Source organism: Neovison vison, chromosome 2, assembly GCF_020171115.1.
Source record: "Neovison vison isolate M4711 chromosome 2, ASM_NN_V1, whole genome shotgun sequence".
Classification (NCBI taxonomy): Eukaryota; Metazoa; Chordata; class Mammalia; order Carnivora; family Mustelidae; genus Neogale; species Neogale vison.
The window spans coordinates 184,933,203-184,950,610 of record NC_058092.1 but is presented as its reverse complement, the minus strand read 5'-3'; the positions used below and the strand labels follow the sequence as shown (position 1 = coordinate 184,950,610).

General features: G+C 43.4%; 1 protein-coding gene across 3 annotated transcripts in view; it reads right to left on the bottom strand.

Moving 5' to 3' along the window:
* The window catches only part of SGPL1 (sphingosine-1-phosphate lyase 1), a 54,422-nt gene that overhangs the window by 26,767 nt on the left and 10,247 nt on the right, over positions 1–17,408 (bottom strand). For all 3 annotated transcript variants that reach the window (XM_044239705.1, XM_044239704.1, XM_044239706.1), the window contains exon 3: positions 4,640–4,805. In XM_044239705.1, coding sequence (XP_044095640.1) covers positions 4,640–4,805 — 166 coding nt within the window. The remainder of the gene's footprint in view (positions 1–4,639; positions 4,806–17,408) is intronic.

The window sequence follows — 17,408 nt, the reverse complement described above, 5'->3', positions numbered from 1 at the left end:
AAAATCTTAAAAAAAAAAGATTTTATTTATTTGAGAGACAGAGAGAGCACAAGAGGGGTAAGGACAGAAGGGGAGAGAGAGAAACAGACTTGCCGCTGAGCAGGAAGCCGGACACAGGGCTCGATTCCAGGACCCCGTGATCATGACCTGACCAGAACAGACATTTAACCGAATGAGCCACCCAGGCACCCTAGCATTCACCTTTTTAGCTCTAAAGTAATCCATGATATGGATGTATCATAACTAATTTAACCAGCCCCTTCCTGATGGACACTTAGGTTATTTCTAGTACTTCCTATTATCAACAACAGTGGAACAATAACCTTGCAGCAGGTACTACACACCTGACAGCATGCCTACAGCACGAATTCCCAGGAACAGAACACTAGGTCAAATGACATACGTATTGCAGAGCTGCTGACCTTCCCAAAGTTCCAGACACCCAACACCTCTCTTCCCTCCATGAACACAAATGACCAAGCCATGCTTTTTTTCAGGATCTATGCTCTAGTCTCTCTTCAACATACCCCCTGACAACTTTTCAACACTAACAGACTTAAACAGGCCTTCAGTATCACGGACACCAATCAGACTCCCTTCTGTCAGGCAGTACACAGGACAAATATGGAATTCTGATTCTATCCACTGCAAGAATTATAAATACATGGCATCCAAAGAGAACATCGTAACTTTTAATAAATTCACATTCAATATAGGAGGCACCTAAGGATCAAGTATTAATAATTTGCTTAAGGCCACAGGTCACAACAGTGACGCAGCAGGCATTTAACTGAAGTATTAATTTTCCTACCCCTAGAACCCCAGGACTCTATGCTGCTTCAAACACAGAACAGAAATTCTCAGTTATCCCGAATGAGTCCATGAGGAATCTAGACCTAGCTTCTGTGCAGGCAGGAAATGAATGTGACCTTTTACTACATTTCTAGGAGATGGAGACACTCTAACTTCCCTAGCCAGTGGAGCACTCTCCAACAAGCATGGACTGTCTGTGCCTCCTTGGTACTGATTACATGACGCCTTGCATCTTTACTGCTTGTTTTTATGTGCGCTGTAACCCTGCCTTTCCCCCTTGCCCAAAGTGCCCAACACCAGTGTCAACACTCCATAACATCTGGAACAAAATCAGGAAACTGAGACCGAGAATGAATAAGAAGACAAAGGGACTGAAATCACTTGTTTGTAGGTTACTTTTTTGTTTAAATTTTGGAGTATTTCCTCTCGGGCCTATGTTCTATATACAGCTGCGATCTTACGGAATGTACAACCCCGTGTCCTCTTGTCACAGCCTTTTCTACATTAAAGATTCTTCCTAAACAGAGTTTTTAAAATATTACCATAATAGGCCATCAAATGAGTATAACTTAGCATTGGATATCTAAGATGCTTATTATCTGACCATTTCTAACAATGTTGAAGTTGTAAAGATTCGTAACAACTTCCTTATTTAGTAGATGAGGTAATTAACTAATGAGGAAGAAAGAGGTCAAAAACTCAGTAAATGGGAGTCACTTGTCTAGTAGTAGTCATGTGGCTAGGTGAAGGAGGCGAGAATAGACTGAGTGTGTGCAAGCTGTGAGATTAAACAGGACAGGTAAAAAGAAGAGAATACAAGATCAGAGACAGAGAAATTAGAAATGAAGAGATCATGTGATCATAACATAAAAAGATCTCAGAAGTCCCCAGAAGTACGGAAAGAAAAGTAATTATAGTGTTTATTGTAGTGTTTTAAGGTAATAAAATAGGAAATGCAGTGTAAGGACACCAAAGCATGGCTCTTTACAGGTGACAAATTCCTTTCACACAAATGAGGCCTCCTCAATACCCACATTACCCTCTGAGTAAGTAAGGCGGGTGACACCTGGGCCCATTTTACTATGAGGAAACAGGCTAAGAGAGCTTAAGGGCGTTGCTCAAGGCGCCACGGTCAGAAACGAGCAGAGTGTATCACCTCCTCCTGCCACATAACTCTGATTTCTATTCATGAACTATGGACAATCCCACAGTTAAATCAACGTCAAAGAATAATGATATGCGCTGATATCGCAGAGCAGAATTAGGGACGAGATAACACGCCTGAGAGCAGCTGACCCCTGCCAACGCTCTCACTCCCATCCTCTTAACACTTCTAGTTCTTATCTGCCCCAGTGTCCATCCTATGTTCCAGAATTATCCTCTCCTCTCAGACGCGTATTCAGAGTTTGAAAATCAGCAAAATTTATCACTAGTCTAGACTTTAAGACTCCTCTGGGGCAATGGGCTGAAAATAACTCAATTATTCAGTGATAAGGACAATGCCTCTCCACGAGCAAGGTACTGAAAAAATGGCAATGCCGCCAATGTTATCTCCAATCTCTAGAGGGAAGACATTTTGATTAGTGTCTAAAATTCAAGTTAGAAGTTAAAAAATAAAAAGTGTAGGGTGTGTATATGTGTTAAACTATAGGAAATTGCTGATATTCAAAAATGCTGACCTGGGGTGCCTGGGTGGCTCAGTGGGTTAAGCCTCTGCCTTTGGCTTGGGTCATGATCCCAGGGTCCTGGGATCGAGCCCCGCATCGGGCTCTCTGCTTGGCAGGGAGCCTGCTTCCCTTCCTCTCTCTCTCTCTGCCTGCTTGTGAACTCTCTCTGTCAAATAAATAAATAACAAAAAAAAAAAAAATGCTGACCTATAGAAACAACATTTTTTATGTCTGGTTCAACTGGATTCAAATACAGAGAAAAGATACCTGTGTGTACACAGTAGTTGGCTCTAGGTAGCAAGATTTTTATTTAGTTCTTATGGATTATTGGCATTGCCTAATTTTCCGTGATGAACCTGTACTACTTTTTATAAAAAGAAAAAAATGTATTTAAAAGGACTTAAATAGCTCGGAGTTGGGCTTACAAAGATTTCCATGGCACATACCATCAATACACTGCTACAGGTAATTTTCTCACGGAAGGGATGGAGCCCAGTATATTCTGTTTGGAACAAGGCAGGTATGTAAGTACCAGGGTTTAAGGTGGCTGTGGGCAAAATGCACACAGGCACCGTGGCCTGCAGAACTAAAAACAGAAGTCAATACCTAAAGCAAACACTAATCATAGTGAAGAAATATCAACTCAAGATCTGTAACCTTACGTTGGTTTTAATAAATGCACCACCTTAAAAGGAAAGGTACACAGACTGATGGCCAGCAGGAGCTGGGGGGAGAGGGTCACAGGGAGTTATCATATAGTGGGTACAGGGTGTCAGTGTGGGATGCTGAGAAAGTTCTAGAGATGGACAGTAGGGATGGCTGTGCAAAAATGAGAATGTAATTAAAAATGGATAAAAGAATAAATGTTATATACAAATATTTTATCACAATAAAAAAGAAAGGAAGAAAAGTCTATTTATTGCTACTCCTTCGAGTCCTCTGGAATAAGTTACTTCACCTGGAAGGACAAGATGGAGCAGAAACTGAGGACAGGGTTTTTACAGCCGGAATGGACTAAAATGTAGACAGGGCAAGCAGGTCTCATTTCCACCTTCATTAAGCGCAATGTTTACTGCACCTTAACAGCAACGGTTACTAGAATGGCTCAGTGGCTATCTGCAGGGTAAACAGGTAAAAAAGAAACTGGCTTCTAAGTTAACCTTCCTGGGGGAGAGAAGAAAAGCAGGAAAAGTACAGTTTAAGAGCCCCTTCAAACAGATGTTATTAGGGAAGCAAACAGTCATGGACATTTTAAACAAATGAGATCTGACACGCAATTCTCTTCAGTGGTGTTGGTTTTTCATCCCAAGGAAATTAACTCAGGCACTCTACTAAGGATGGGGAAGGGGTGCAGAGGAGAGGTCTAAAATATCCAGCACCACTCCAATTTTACTTGTTAAGCACAATCTGCAGGAGGAAACGATTCACAAGAAGGGAACAGGCAACCAGGCTGGGAAGGATGGAGGACTTACAAACCCATAACTAATAGACTTCTCATCTTCCTCTGCACTCCCTGAGAAGTGGCCTCCTCTTCCCCATGTCAGTTTGGCTCCCTGAGTAGTACTGCACTACCCTGCTGCCTGGAAGTTCGAAGTACACTGTCCCCTAACATCCGTGTTTAACTCCAAGAGGACAGGGACCCTGTACGACTTGTGCAGACAACCCCAGAGCCCAGTACAGTGCCTGGCACACAGCGCATACTCGTAGGGTCACTGCAGGAGTGCTGTTTCAATTTCCCATAATCTATACTGAAAAGATGGCCTAAAATGAACACAATAAATTCCTGCTTGGGGAACTCCAGGGTATGCAATTATGTTCTAGGCAAGAAACTAAAAATGAGAAAGTTAATTTAAGCCATGCTCTGAGATACCTGCGGATCCTTACAGTAACTACTTTCTCAGGAGTTTTTGTGCAAGCTGCAAATCCAGAAGGATCAACAAGAGCAGTAACAGACACATGAGAGTAGCTATTATAACTTTACGTATGGAGTCCTACTATAACTTCATGGTCAGAAGATGATGTCCCACCTCCCATTTAAACAGATTTAAGAAATCAGAACCAAATCAGAAGGCAAGAAATTCATCCAATCCATCAGCCATGAGTTCTAAGGCTGGTGAGACTCCACTGTACCTTTCCAGGAGAGGGGGCGGTGTACTTACTCTCTGGCTGGAAGACAAAATCGTAGGCCCAGACTACGAGCAGGGTGCACAGGACACTCCAGGCAATGAGCTGCCAGGGCTCATACTTGGTGCAATGTCCGTTTACATAATTCTTGGCCTTTGTGCAATAGACTTCCAAAATCTCAAAGTAGGGCTCAAAAGCCTTCTAGAAATACAAGAAGAAGAAAAAAAAAGAAACATGACATTCAGAAAGAGAAAGTCTGCTCTTCATCTGTTCCTCAGCTCTCATTTTTCAAGGGCAAGGCCATTCAGGATCTGGCCCCACCCCAGTAATAATCTTATCTTCCTCCACCGTCCTCCAGGCTTCTGCTCCAGGCGCTCCAGGGTACACTGCCCCTCACGAGTCAGGTGGACTTTGACAAGGTATTTGATCCTCTGCCTGGTCTATAAAACAGAAGATTCTGCGGGATCATCATCTCTGTCTTGAAGCTTCACTGTGACTACAGTATCCATCGTCCCACTCTCCTAGCTCCCCCGAGCCCATCTTCCCCTCCTGCTCTGCTTTATTTGGATCTTTCCCATCCTCTAACCCAGGGGTCAGCAGATTGTTTCTGAAAAGGCCAGAGAGGAAAGGTCTCAGGCATCCCAGGCTGGCTGGTCTCTGTCACAAGGACTCGGCTCTGCTGCTGTGGAAGCAGCCCCGATAGCACCCCAGACAACAGGAAGCCAATGACCATGGCCGTGTTCCAACAAGTTCATTACAGATGCTCAAATCTGCATTCCACAGAATTGCCCGTATCACCAAATACTCTTTTTATAAAAACCATTTTCACAATGTAAAATATCATGCTTAGCTCTTGGGCTGTACAGAAAGAGGCAGCAGATGCTTCCAATCTCCATTCTCACATCCAGCTTAGCTAACACACTCTTAGAGCAGAGACAGAAGCTAACCGCTACGTGTCCCTCGCAATAGCCAGCATGAGCAGGAATAAAGTCCTCTGCCCTGATCAGCCACCAGACCCTGACGAGAATGAAATCTCTCCCGCTCAACTCTCCTCAAGTCTCCCCTTGTGCCGCCCCACAGAGCCTAGCTCCAGGTGGCCTGCACTTGGCCTACTCCTCTGTTTTTATCTTCCTCACCGTGCCTGAGGCCTGAGTCCTTCAACGCCCATCAGATATATGTGTCATCTCCCCAAGCCCCAAAACTGGTTCATCTGACAGTTTGTTCCTCACTGGCTTATTCCATGTTTACTAAGCATCCCCAGTGCTGGAGCCTTAAGATAAACACCCCAAGTTTTTGCCCTCACTGAGCTTACAGTCTAATGGGAAAGGGGGGGGTGTGTGTGTGTGTGTGCCCACACTGGCATACACATGAAAACATACACTGGCAGACATATACATATAAACTCTTCAGGATAAAAAGTATTTAAGGGGGCGCCTGGGTGGCTTAGTCAGTTAAGCATCTGCCTTCAGCTCAGGTCATGATCCCAGGGTCCTGGGATCAAGCCCCATATCCAGGTCCCTTGCTCAGAGGAGATCATGTTTCTCCCTCTCCCTCTGCCTGCTCCTCCCCCCCATGCTCGCTGGCGCGCACTCTCTCTCTCTCTCCCCTAAAGAAAAGAAGTATTTTTTTTAAAGTATTGAAGTAAAGTGCTAAAAGAGACCACTAAGAAAAAAGGCCTGTCCAACTCTACCTAACAGGAGACAAGGAAGATATTATTAGAAGGGTAAAAGAACTACCAAGGAAAATTCTCTTGGCAGAAAAGTTAAAAGAAAAAAAAAGTCATAACCAGGAAGAGAAGAGGAACTGCAAATGCATAAAGAAAGTCTAAGAACAGCAAAAAATTTCTGCATAGTGCGAGCAGCATTGAGGACAGGGAGATACGTGTGTCATCAGTACTAGGCCCCCAGCACACAGCAAGTGCTCCACAAACATTTGGAGGGTGGCTGGCGGCGACCCAGGATGCGTGTCAACACGTCAGTCAGAGAAGAGAGGCTGGCAGAAGTAAACTAGGTCCAGATTAAAAATGGTCTTAAAAAAAAACATGGATAGTGGGAATATAATTTGATAGGTACTTTTTATAAAGCAATTTGTTAGTATCTATTGATGTTTTCAATGTACATTCATTTTGACCCAGATATTCCACTTTTTGGTTATCTACTTGCTTTTCATTGTGCACAGAGACAGGTTCAAGGACAGTCATTTCAGGCTTCTCTGTAACAGTGAAATATAAATACCACAAATGTCCATGCGAAACAATCTATAATACATACCTAATGTATTCATACTATGCAGCATTTAAAAGAAAAATCTAAATGAACTACATAGAAAAATTTCTAGAACATAATGTTGAGTGTAAAAAAAAAATATTGCAGAACCACAAAAGCAAACAAAAGGTTGTTAATCAGGAGAGTACTTTTTTTTTTTTTTTTTAAAGATAACTTGATGGGAGATGAAGGAGAGGACAGAGGTCAGAAACACAAATCCCAGTTAAGAGGACTGCTGGAACAGTTCAGGGGAGAAACAAACTAGGTTTGACCTTAAGCAGTATGACACTGGGGCTGAAAAGCAGCACAGATTAAAAACCCCTTTTGGAGGTGGCACAAACAGGGTTTGCTAACTTCAGATACAGGAAGTATGGAGTGGGAAGAGTACACGTAATTCCAAATGTTCAAATTTAAGTCTGAGAGAGCAGGTGAGTGGTGTCAGCACTAAGCCCAGCAGACTAGAAGAGAAAGGGAAACTGAAGAAGGTAAAGGAGATTTTGCGATAAAGATAATGATACTGGTTTGAGTTATGTTCCTGTTGGATATCTACCTGCAGTGTTCTAGTAGGAGCATGAAAGCCGAGGAGGACAGGTACTCAACAAATGTTTACTGAAAACATTTCTATCCTTAGCAATTAGGCTGCAGTGTAAGGTCATTAACATCGGGCAAGTGCTAGGTTCCCTAGTGGGCCAGCCATGGAAACCCAGCTGATCTGCAACCCCCCTCATACTTCTTGGCCACTCCCCAGAGTCCACTGTTGCTATCAACAGCCTCAATCCTGCCCAGCGGTGACAGTGTCGGTCAGGACCTGGGGAAGACCAGAAGAGCCTACCCATCATCAGAGGTGTGTCCTTATTTCCATCATTATGAAGAAATCTTCTAGTGTTAAGGCTAGGACGAAACCAAATGGTTAAATAGTATATATGGGGTATCTGTTTGGCTCAGTCAGCAGAGCATGCGACTCTGATCTCAGGGTCATGAGTTCAAACCCCACACTGGGCATGGAGACTACTTTAAATAATAATAAATACATGAAATGAATAATGTATACAAATGGAATGACAGAAGAAATAATCATGCAGATCATCTTCTCCTCCTGTGATCCTAGTTCCTAATTTACCCAGAAAATAGAGCTTACCTAGGTCAAAAGGTACCTGTAGATACCAATTTTTCACAGCACATAACAAAAAGTAATATAACTAGTATCACGGAGAGAGCAAAGAATCAGCAAATGTAATCTGTGTTAAGTTTTACAAAGCCTATTAAGATATGAACGGATTCCTTTCTAACAATTATAAAATTACATTTCAGTGAGAACGTATTTTCTTGGTAATTGCTCTAAGAGGATAATGGGAGTCCTTAAATTCCAAGTCCTTAAATATATCTCCTTAGAAAGAGATGTTTCTATATTCTCCTTCTCCAAAGACAGAATGCTGCTGGCCTTGGAAAGGTCCTAGTAAGCTGTCTGGTAGACAACTAGATGGTCACAGAAATCAAGTCCTAGCCTCAGCCCAAGGTCCTTCTGGTTACCACAAACAACCTAGGTTCCATCCCCAGTGAATAAACACCTCCTGGCACTAAGAGCTCATGGCTTTATAGAGCTCTGGGGCTAATGCACACCATCTCCTTGGAAAAAAGGATGAGGCAGCTCCTTGGGGCCTTGCATGTGGCACAAGCCCCAGGCCGGGGCCTGATGCAACACGGCAGCCCTAGAGAAGCATACAATCCCAATGCTGAAGGGAACCCTAGAGATCAAGGCCACATTTGCAGTGCACAAACAGAGGCCCCGCGGTGAGACAGCCATGCTAAGCCTAGCCACAGAGGCTGTGTCCAAGCCCGGGCTGCCGGCTCAGGGATCAGGGTTCTTTCCTGTTCTTCATTCTAAGTGTCCATAAGCAGAAGGTCACTTAACACGTTACCATCCAGTGCCATCCCAAGAACTTCCTTCTCACAAGTTGTGTTTATGGCAGAACCTACCCTGGATATATGTACAGTTCAGAACAAACTAAAATGGCAGAAGTAGGTCATGACTACAGATATAAACACACTTAGAAATAGCACAAGAACATAGTATCATTACAATTACTATTTCCCACCATGTCTTCCTGTTTACAGAAATACATTTTTGGGGGTCAATATACACCTGCATATGTGTTAATAGTCAATATTTGGGCTTTTATTTCAACCTAATCCACACATTTGTCTCTGGAAATACAAGAACCACAAGTGGACATCTGTGAAGGCCACTGGCTTGTCGTGCCCTCCAAGTAAGTATTTCACCAATATGTGCCTCCGCCCTTCACCTAGAGGAAGGGACATAGGATAACAGTCACACAAGAAAGAAATTGTGTCTGTGTAGATGTGCATCTGTGTGCGCGGGGGGGTACATGTGGGCATGTACCTCCAACCCTGAACAGAGCAATTTTGGTAAAATTTCTACAATGAAAGCATTCCTTCCTCTGCAGTTTGTTATCAGATTGGGAATGTATTCCCCTGGAGAAAACCAAAATAAAACTTTGCTCACTAGCATATTTAAAATGATGACAAAGAATACCGTAAATCTTTTTTAAAATACAATATTAAAATAGAAAGAGAAAATATAAAGATTCAAAAAAGTAACTACTTTAAGGAGCTACTGTCAAAGATGAATAAACTAACTGCCCTTCTCTTCTTAATTCTTTCCAATTTCCCATCTAATGATTAAGTTTTAGCTGATGCCTACAAACCACCAAAATAGTACTCAATAATCCTAATCATTATCAGACAAAAGGCGGCAGCTAGGATTTATGGGAACTTAGTGGCCCTCTTAGTCCCAATCGTACTGCACTCCTCCAACCCCCGAATCACTTCAAAGGAGCAAGACACTTTCATATAAGAATAACACAATAGTGAAAGTCTACAAATTCTGTAAATTTGGGACATGTGCCTTTTTATTTTTTTTATTTTTATTTTTTTGAGAAAGGAGGAGATGGGAAGGGGCAGAGGGGGAGAGAGAGAGAGACTCTCGAGCAGGCTCCACGCCAAGCTTGGAGCCCAACGTGGGCCTCGATCCCATGATCCTGAGATCATGACTAGAGCCAAAATCAAGATGCTTAATCGACTGAGCCACCCAGGTGCCCCTGCATGTTAATTTTTAGACCACAGGACTTCATACTTTTCCTTTTTTTTTTTTTTTAAGATTTTATTTATTTATGGGGGGGGCACGAGCAGGGGGAGGGGCAGAGGGAGAGGGAGAGCAGACTCCCTGCTGAGCAGGGAGTCCGATGCGGGGCTCCATCCTGAGCTAAAAGCAGAGGCTTAGCTGACTGAGCTTCCCAGGTACCACTAGATCCACACTTTTCCATTCCAGACCTGCAAAGTGTATTTTACAACCACCTAGCACACAGCAACAGAACAGTAGGAAACCAAAACAAAGGTTTCCAAAATAAAACTTAACACCTGTTACTTGTGCTGCAGGTACATTTTTTTCTCTTCTTTCTCTTTTTAAATGTTCAAACCACTAACTTGATTCTGCATCCCTCTGAATGGATCACAGCCTTCAGGTTTAAAAGCAGGGCCTTACTGTGAGTCTACTCCTGGCTTCTCTGAACAGAGAATACACTTGTGTAACGCAGAAGTGGGAGTTAACTGGAGGTATGTTACACTCTCCACATTCTCAGTGGTTTTTGCTCTTAAGATTTATTCTCTTCACATGTCTGTGAGTCCAGCATTATGACGTCATGAACTAACGGTCAGTCGAAGAGATGCTGAATCCTTCCATCACAGGTTCCTCCCCTACTGGTCCCAGCCCACAGCTACTCCCAGCGACCGCTAACTCTTTCAGTTCCCACATCCCTCCAGGAGAGAAGACTCCACAGGCAAACTTCCCTCAGTGGCACTACCCACACCCTTCCCCCAAAAAACCCTCTTTGAGAACTAGAACTGCACTTGGCCAACAGCCAATTATGCAGTGATATTTCTTCCCCAGCGATTTTGACCAATGCATACTAGAAGAAACACTCTAAGAATGGATAGGACTGAAAGAGAAAATCCATCTGGCAGACGGCGCTTCCTTCCTCGGAGCTAATACAAATAACAACAATCCTCTCTCCATCGTCTTGCAGGGCGAGCCATCTGTACTGGCTTTGTTCAAGAGCTTGGGCATCTCAGCTCAGGCGGCTCTCTGCGCTGCCTCCCACACTTTACGAGCAGTTCTCAGGGCTACGCTGCCTGCGCTACACATATGCCTACTGCTCTCCACGTTTTCCGCCACAGGACAGTTACTGTCTGAGCACCTACTATCCCCACAGCGTTATCTTATAGGGATCAGAGATCACCAGTTTGTTTTCACTTGTAACTTTCTCTTCCCTCCAAAACTCCAAGACTAGATGACCCCCCTGATCACAGAGGGACTAGAATGAAGATGGGGAAGGCCCCAGGGGCCATGATAACACGCACAGGAAAAGGTGAAGCACTTAAAAGCATTAACTCATTTGTAAAGAATACCCAGTGATGTTTATATAACTTAAATTTTTAACCAGGTTTCACATTACTTTATGTGTACTTTATAGCCTCATGAGGTTCTCAGATTAAGAATGAATATTTCAGGGCACCCGGGTAGCTCAGTTGGTTAAGCGACTGCCTTCGGCTGAGGTCGTGATCCTGGAGTCCCGGGATCGAGTCCTACATCGGGCTCCCTGCTTGGCAGGAAGTCTGCTTTTCCCTCTGACCCTCTCCCTTCTCATACTCTCTCTCTCAAATAAAGAAATAAAGTCTTTAAAAAAAAAAAAAAAAAGAATGACTGTTTCACAGGTGCCAGGGTGGCTCAGTCAGTTAGGCATCTGTCTTCGGCATGGGTCATGATCCCAGGGTCCTGTGATCGAGCCCCCCATTAGGCTCCCTGCTCAGCTGGAAATCTGCTTCTCCCTCAGCCCCCCCACAACTTGTACGCTCTTGTACTCTCTCACTCTCTAATAAATAAATAAATAAGAATAAATGATTTGAGAAAAAAAAGAATGAACGGTTTCACTTCATAGGTGGCAAAAAGTGAAATCAAGATAGGTAAGTTTGCTCTATAGCAAGTAATAAGGAGCAAAGTGAGGACTAAAACACAGGACTTCACACACTTAGAGTTGATTTCCGAGACGCCCTGAACCCTCACCCAGGGCTCCATGACACCATATGTAACTAAACATTAACTGGAGGAATCGGACCTGAAAGAAGAGAACTCAAGGAAACCAAAACGCTGTGAGGCTAAGCAGAGGAACCAGCAAGTTATTCCAACGTATGTTCTGCTTCCTGATCCTCCCACATCAAAGAAAATCAGGCTAAACATCAGAGAAAAACATTCCCACTGTCAGAATGATTGACTCTACTAATAATTTCTGACAGAGACATGGATTCTTCGCCAAAGAAAATGTAGCAATTTTGCTCAGTTGATTATTACCCAGCACAAAGTCTGCGAAGGTTTTTTGGGTCAAAGCTAAAGTGCCCACGAACTAGTTTCCCTAGTTTTCTTCGGTTCCCGTCACAGCTTGGGCCCCTCCAAATGCTTGCTCGTCCAAATGAGGGCTGCTGGCCATGATGAAGACCCGGGTTCGAGTGTAAGTCTGTCACTTGCAGGAGGGAAAATTCAGAACAGTGATTCCTATCAATATCACTGCAGGGTCACTCTGAAACTGGGATTCTGGGAAAGCTGCTTTGCTACAAAAGCTTCACCTCCCCATCCCAGCACGGTGACTGCTCTGCATTTCTGTGTGCCTCAGCTCGGGTTATTTCTCAAGAGTCAATCAGCGCCAAGCGGCATTTGCCTATTGCACTGTGAGTTAACGCGTCCCAGAGTCAGAGCTGTCAGCCCTAGTGGGGGAGAACAACCAATTAACTGTTTCCAGACCTGACCTCTCTATGGCACCAAGTGCTGATAAGAATACAAACAACAGAGAAGGCATAATTTTTATATCTCCTGTAACACCTTCAACAAGGCGGAAACACGAGATCTATTGGTTCAACTAAAGTGAAATCATTGTAATACTGCATCCACTAGGACTGCTCTGTACGGTCCTAGGAAGATCCTGTCTCGCCTCTCCCACGCCTCTCCTGGTGGCAGGGGCTCAAACCCGAGGAGGACAAGGGCAGGTATCTGTAACCAGCCAGCACACACCAGCACCATTCAGATGAACTCACAACGCACCTCACGTCATTGGCCGCCGGAGGCAGCAGGGAGTTTCAAGACTAGCACAGGGCCCTTCTCCACCCCTCTGAGATGAACACACTGAGGCCGAAGCTCACATGACTTCCCCATCCCCTGCTGTGGTAAAAGAAAAATGACTGAGACTCAGTCGCCACACTTTGTGGCTATCCGTCTTTCAGATGACTGTTTAACATCGCCAAGTGTTCCTGGAAGTGTCAGTGAGGGCCCGGCCACATCGTGCACAAGACCACACACTGCTCCTTGCTTTTATCCTTAAGCCAAATACTAATGGGAATCAAAATCTCCCACCCTGCAACGCTGCAGACAAAAAGCACTGGTTTTCTTTTTCCCTCCACTTTCTTTATACCCGATACAACTACACACCTCACCACTCTATAATTTTTCCCGAAGAGCCAGAAATCCGAGCTTTAAAGCAGGAATGGGCTGCTGAGGAAAAGAAGACCTGTCTTACCGAGTTCACCCACTGCCTTAATGTCTCAAGATCAGAGGGTATTTAAAGCCTGGGACTCAGGTCAAGGAGTAGAGCTAAGACACAGAAGACACCAAAGAGTTAATGTAGTCATTCTTATACACTTCTGCCCTAAAAACACAGAAAACAAAGCAAATTAAATCTGGTTCCCTTTCATATCATATTCCACAGAACTTCAAAGTGCAAAGTAAACAGGTAAGAAAACACTATTGTTTTTGGAACCTTAAAAGGCATTAAAGTTTATCAGCAAAACCAGATCACAAGCCCAAAGGAAAAACTCCCTTGGGTCATTAAAGAAGTAAGAACTGAGCAACAAAAACCAAACAGTCATCTGACTGCATTACAGAACTTTTTGAAGGGACTGAATCATCATTTCTTAGGTGGTAAAGAACAAACCATATACTTCTTCCAAAATTCTACCACATGTGTGGAGGTCATCGCAACGAGCTTAACGGTCCACGTTTGCCCTGCCAGCCACGCCTCAAGAGTCAGAGGTACAGCTATACTGCTCCATAACACTTACCACGTCTAACTGCTCTTCACTTAGCACTGGATAATTCAGACATGCCCCTGACCATCACTGAGACATAATCCTGGCCTCAGAAAGGGGACAGACGTGCAGCGCTAGAAGTGTACTCATGGAAGACCAAAGCTTCTGAGCTCATAAATGCTGATGACAGCCCTAAACGCTGCCAAACGAGTGTGTAAATTCTGCATTTATTTACTTGTGTTGGGGGTAAAGACACTGAGTGAAGACTGATGCAAATTCTGTCACTGAAGACTTGGAGCCCTTCTCTTCTGTGATGCATCAGGAAAGGCACCCTGCAAGCTTCAACCAGGAGAAAGCTAACATGCAGGAAACCAAGTTCAGTAAGCTGGGGCACAGGCTGAGGGATGCTGAGGTAAGAGCCTTGCTGAATACATTCTCACCCAAACCAAGGAGGGAAGATGGTGGCAGTGGGGGGAGGTCTGTTCAAACTTGACAGCTATGAACTCCCAGAGCCTTTTACGGTAGTAGCTGAATGACTGTGCACATACATATAAGCTAGCTTTCAAAGTACAAAAGGAGTTCACTATCCTCTGGTCAATTAATGGGAACTCCTTGGATTACAAATAAGGAGCAGCAGAAATAATCCCGTATTCTTCACACATTAAGGGGAAGTCTTGACTTCCCTACAAATATCCCAGCTGGGGAAGGAGTCACATGGCCTCTCCCTTACCATCCTTATTTACTGATAGGATTTCTACCTTTGTCACTGAGCTCAGATGCCTACCCTTTCCATATTATAGTTCAGAAATCTCCATTTCCACCGTCATGCTGCTATGAGAGACAAGAAACACTGAATCTGTGCTGGGAAGCTTAACCTAAGTTAAGCCACAGAGGCTCCTTCTCTGGAGATTCCTAACGTGTAACCTTATTCAAAAGCACAAATCAAAGACCTGTCCCTGGGTCTCTAACCAGCCATCAGGGAATATAAACACCCACTGGAAAATCTGCTTTCAAAACCTAGTCACAAAGGAGCTACTTTTTAAAAAGTGAATAAAGGACCAAGTTTAATAGTAACACTGGGAAAAGTTTCTGACCTTTCTGATAACCTGTTGAAAGTGCAGAAGAAGATGTGTGCTTCCAATGGAAAATTATACATTATCTAGGACCTCCCTTAGGTTACCTGATTTTGACTGTAAGGAAGTTATTGTACAACCCTTTAAGTTGTATGTAATTACAGCAATTTAAACTATTCTTTATCTATAAACATGTAAAATCTGCCAGGTCTGGTAATGGTTCACGTGACTTCCCTCTTCACTAGGGAAGAAACCAGTTTGGGTGCTGTTTACATATTCATTTTAATATCCGTGACCTATAAATGTGTTTGTTCTTTAGACCTTTCCTTGAAACAATTATAACATCTTCCAGGTTTCCTCATTATAAGCAAAATAAAAATTTTAATGTGTGTTTGTTTTATATTTGTATCAGTGTCATGATTTTACCTTTTTTTGAAAATTATCTTTCAACAAAGGCTAAAACCCATAGGTCCCCAAACACCCCCCACCAAAAAATATCTGGAAACATGAAACCTGTAATTAATTACAAAGTGTTCAGAACATCCTGAAGGCCATTCATTGGGATCTATAATAAACCCCTCTTCAAAATGAATCACAGCAATAGCTTTTATATGACAAAGTATCCTATTATACATAGAGTAAACCCAACTCCCCTATGTTGCCTGGAGGTGAGAACTATTATCCATTACTGAAAATTGGGAAAAGCCTTATGATTATAACAAAATGGAATGAAATTCTGATCTAAGCTACACAATATGGATAAACCTTCAAAACATCATGCTAAGTGAACAAAACTAATCACAAAAGACCAGACACTACAGGATTCCATTTATATAAAGTGTTCTGAATAAGAAATTCTACAGACAAAAAGCAGTTTGGGGGTCACCTAGGGCTGGGGGACTAGGAGGACATAAGAAAGTGACTGCAGAGGTAAGGGGTCTCCTCTGAAAATGTTCTGAAATTGTGGTAATAGTTGCACAACTTTGTGAACACAGTGAAAAGCAATGAACTGGGTGCTTTAAAAAAAGAAACAAAAAAAGGCATTATGACCCAGAAGTTCCATATACTCTCACCACTGTTCTCTCAGCTAAGACCAACCACCTAAGATTCACAGGCTTTCTTTAAAAAACAAAACAAAGCAAAAAAAAAAAAAAAAAAAGTTGTGGTATGGGCCAAAAACAGCAGAAACTCTGCAGTTCCAGAAACAGAGAGCAAAGCTTTGGACTCCAAATGAAAGCAATCCTGAGTATCTGAAGATAACTCAGAAATCTGTAGAGCAATTATGTATAAACTAGACAAAGCAGGTCATTATTGCCTAAAGGTATGTATTTTTTAAGAGTCCATAAACAGAACTACTAACTGCTAAAAGAATGAAATAAAAAAACAAACAAACAAACAAACAAAACCACTTTCTCCCCTGGCAGCTCATAAACCAATGCTCCAGCCACTACCAAGGATATGAAGAAAGGACAGCCGGTTCTGGGTGCTGTTCTGAGCCGACACTCATCACCACACCTGGAGACTCACTGAACGTCTGTTAATCGTGTCCTACAGACAGCTGCGGTGCCCTGGAAAGTCTGCACTAGTGAGCAGAGGCTTCTACTCTACTAATGTGAGCTCTGTGCGACCTCTGGCATATGACTGAGCCTCTATGCAGCTGGATTTTGCTGATCTGCAAAAACAGATGCCATTGTTGTCATTCAACAAAAAGTTCACAAGACAGACACCTCATGTAGCTACTCACAGGGTGGCTGTGACTGTTCAGTGCAGTCAGGGGCTAAGAGACTGACTGCAGATAATGAACACTTACTAAATATTTGATGAACCTGAATCTCTGATGATAAACGTTTTCCTTTCCTGCTCAGTGAGCAGCAAGGCAAAGTGAGCTCTGCCATGTCCCAAGCGAAGTCCCACAGGCAGAGCTGGGAGAGGCTCTAAGTGGTTTGCTTCCCCTGCCTACGTCGTACTAGCTTAAGTACTATCTTACAGATGCCGATGTTTAATAAGACAGAGGTAAGTCCACTCTCAGCCTCCAACTATCTAACTCAATCAGAAGGTTGCAAGCGCCCTCTCACCTACAAAACAGGATTATATTGGTTACCTACTCCTGTTTACAGATCACAAGCCTGATTTCAGGCATGGGGATAGATTGCTGTTTGATTACTACTGCTATGACTCTTGGGAAAGCACTTGAAATCACAAGTTTATCAAAAAGGGGTGGGTAGCTTACTCCTAGGCCCTCATCCACCCTGGCTGCAATGCGGCTAGACAGGGAGCAGGTCCCTGGAGGCATTCTTGTTTTTGGTCTCTAGAGTCCT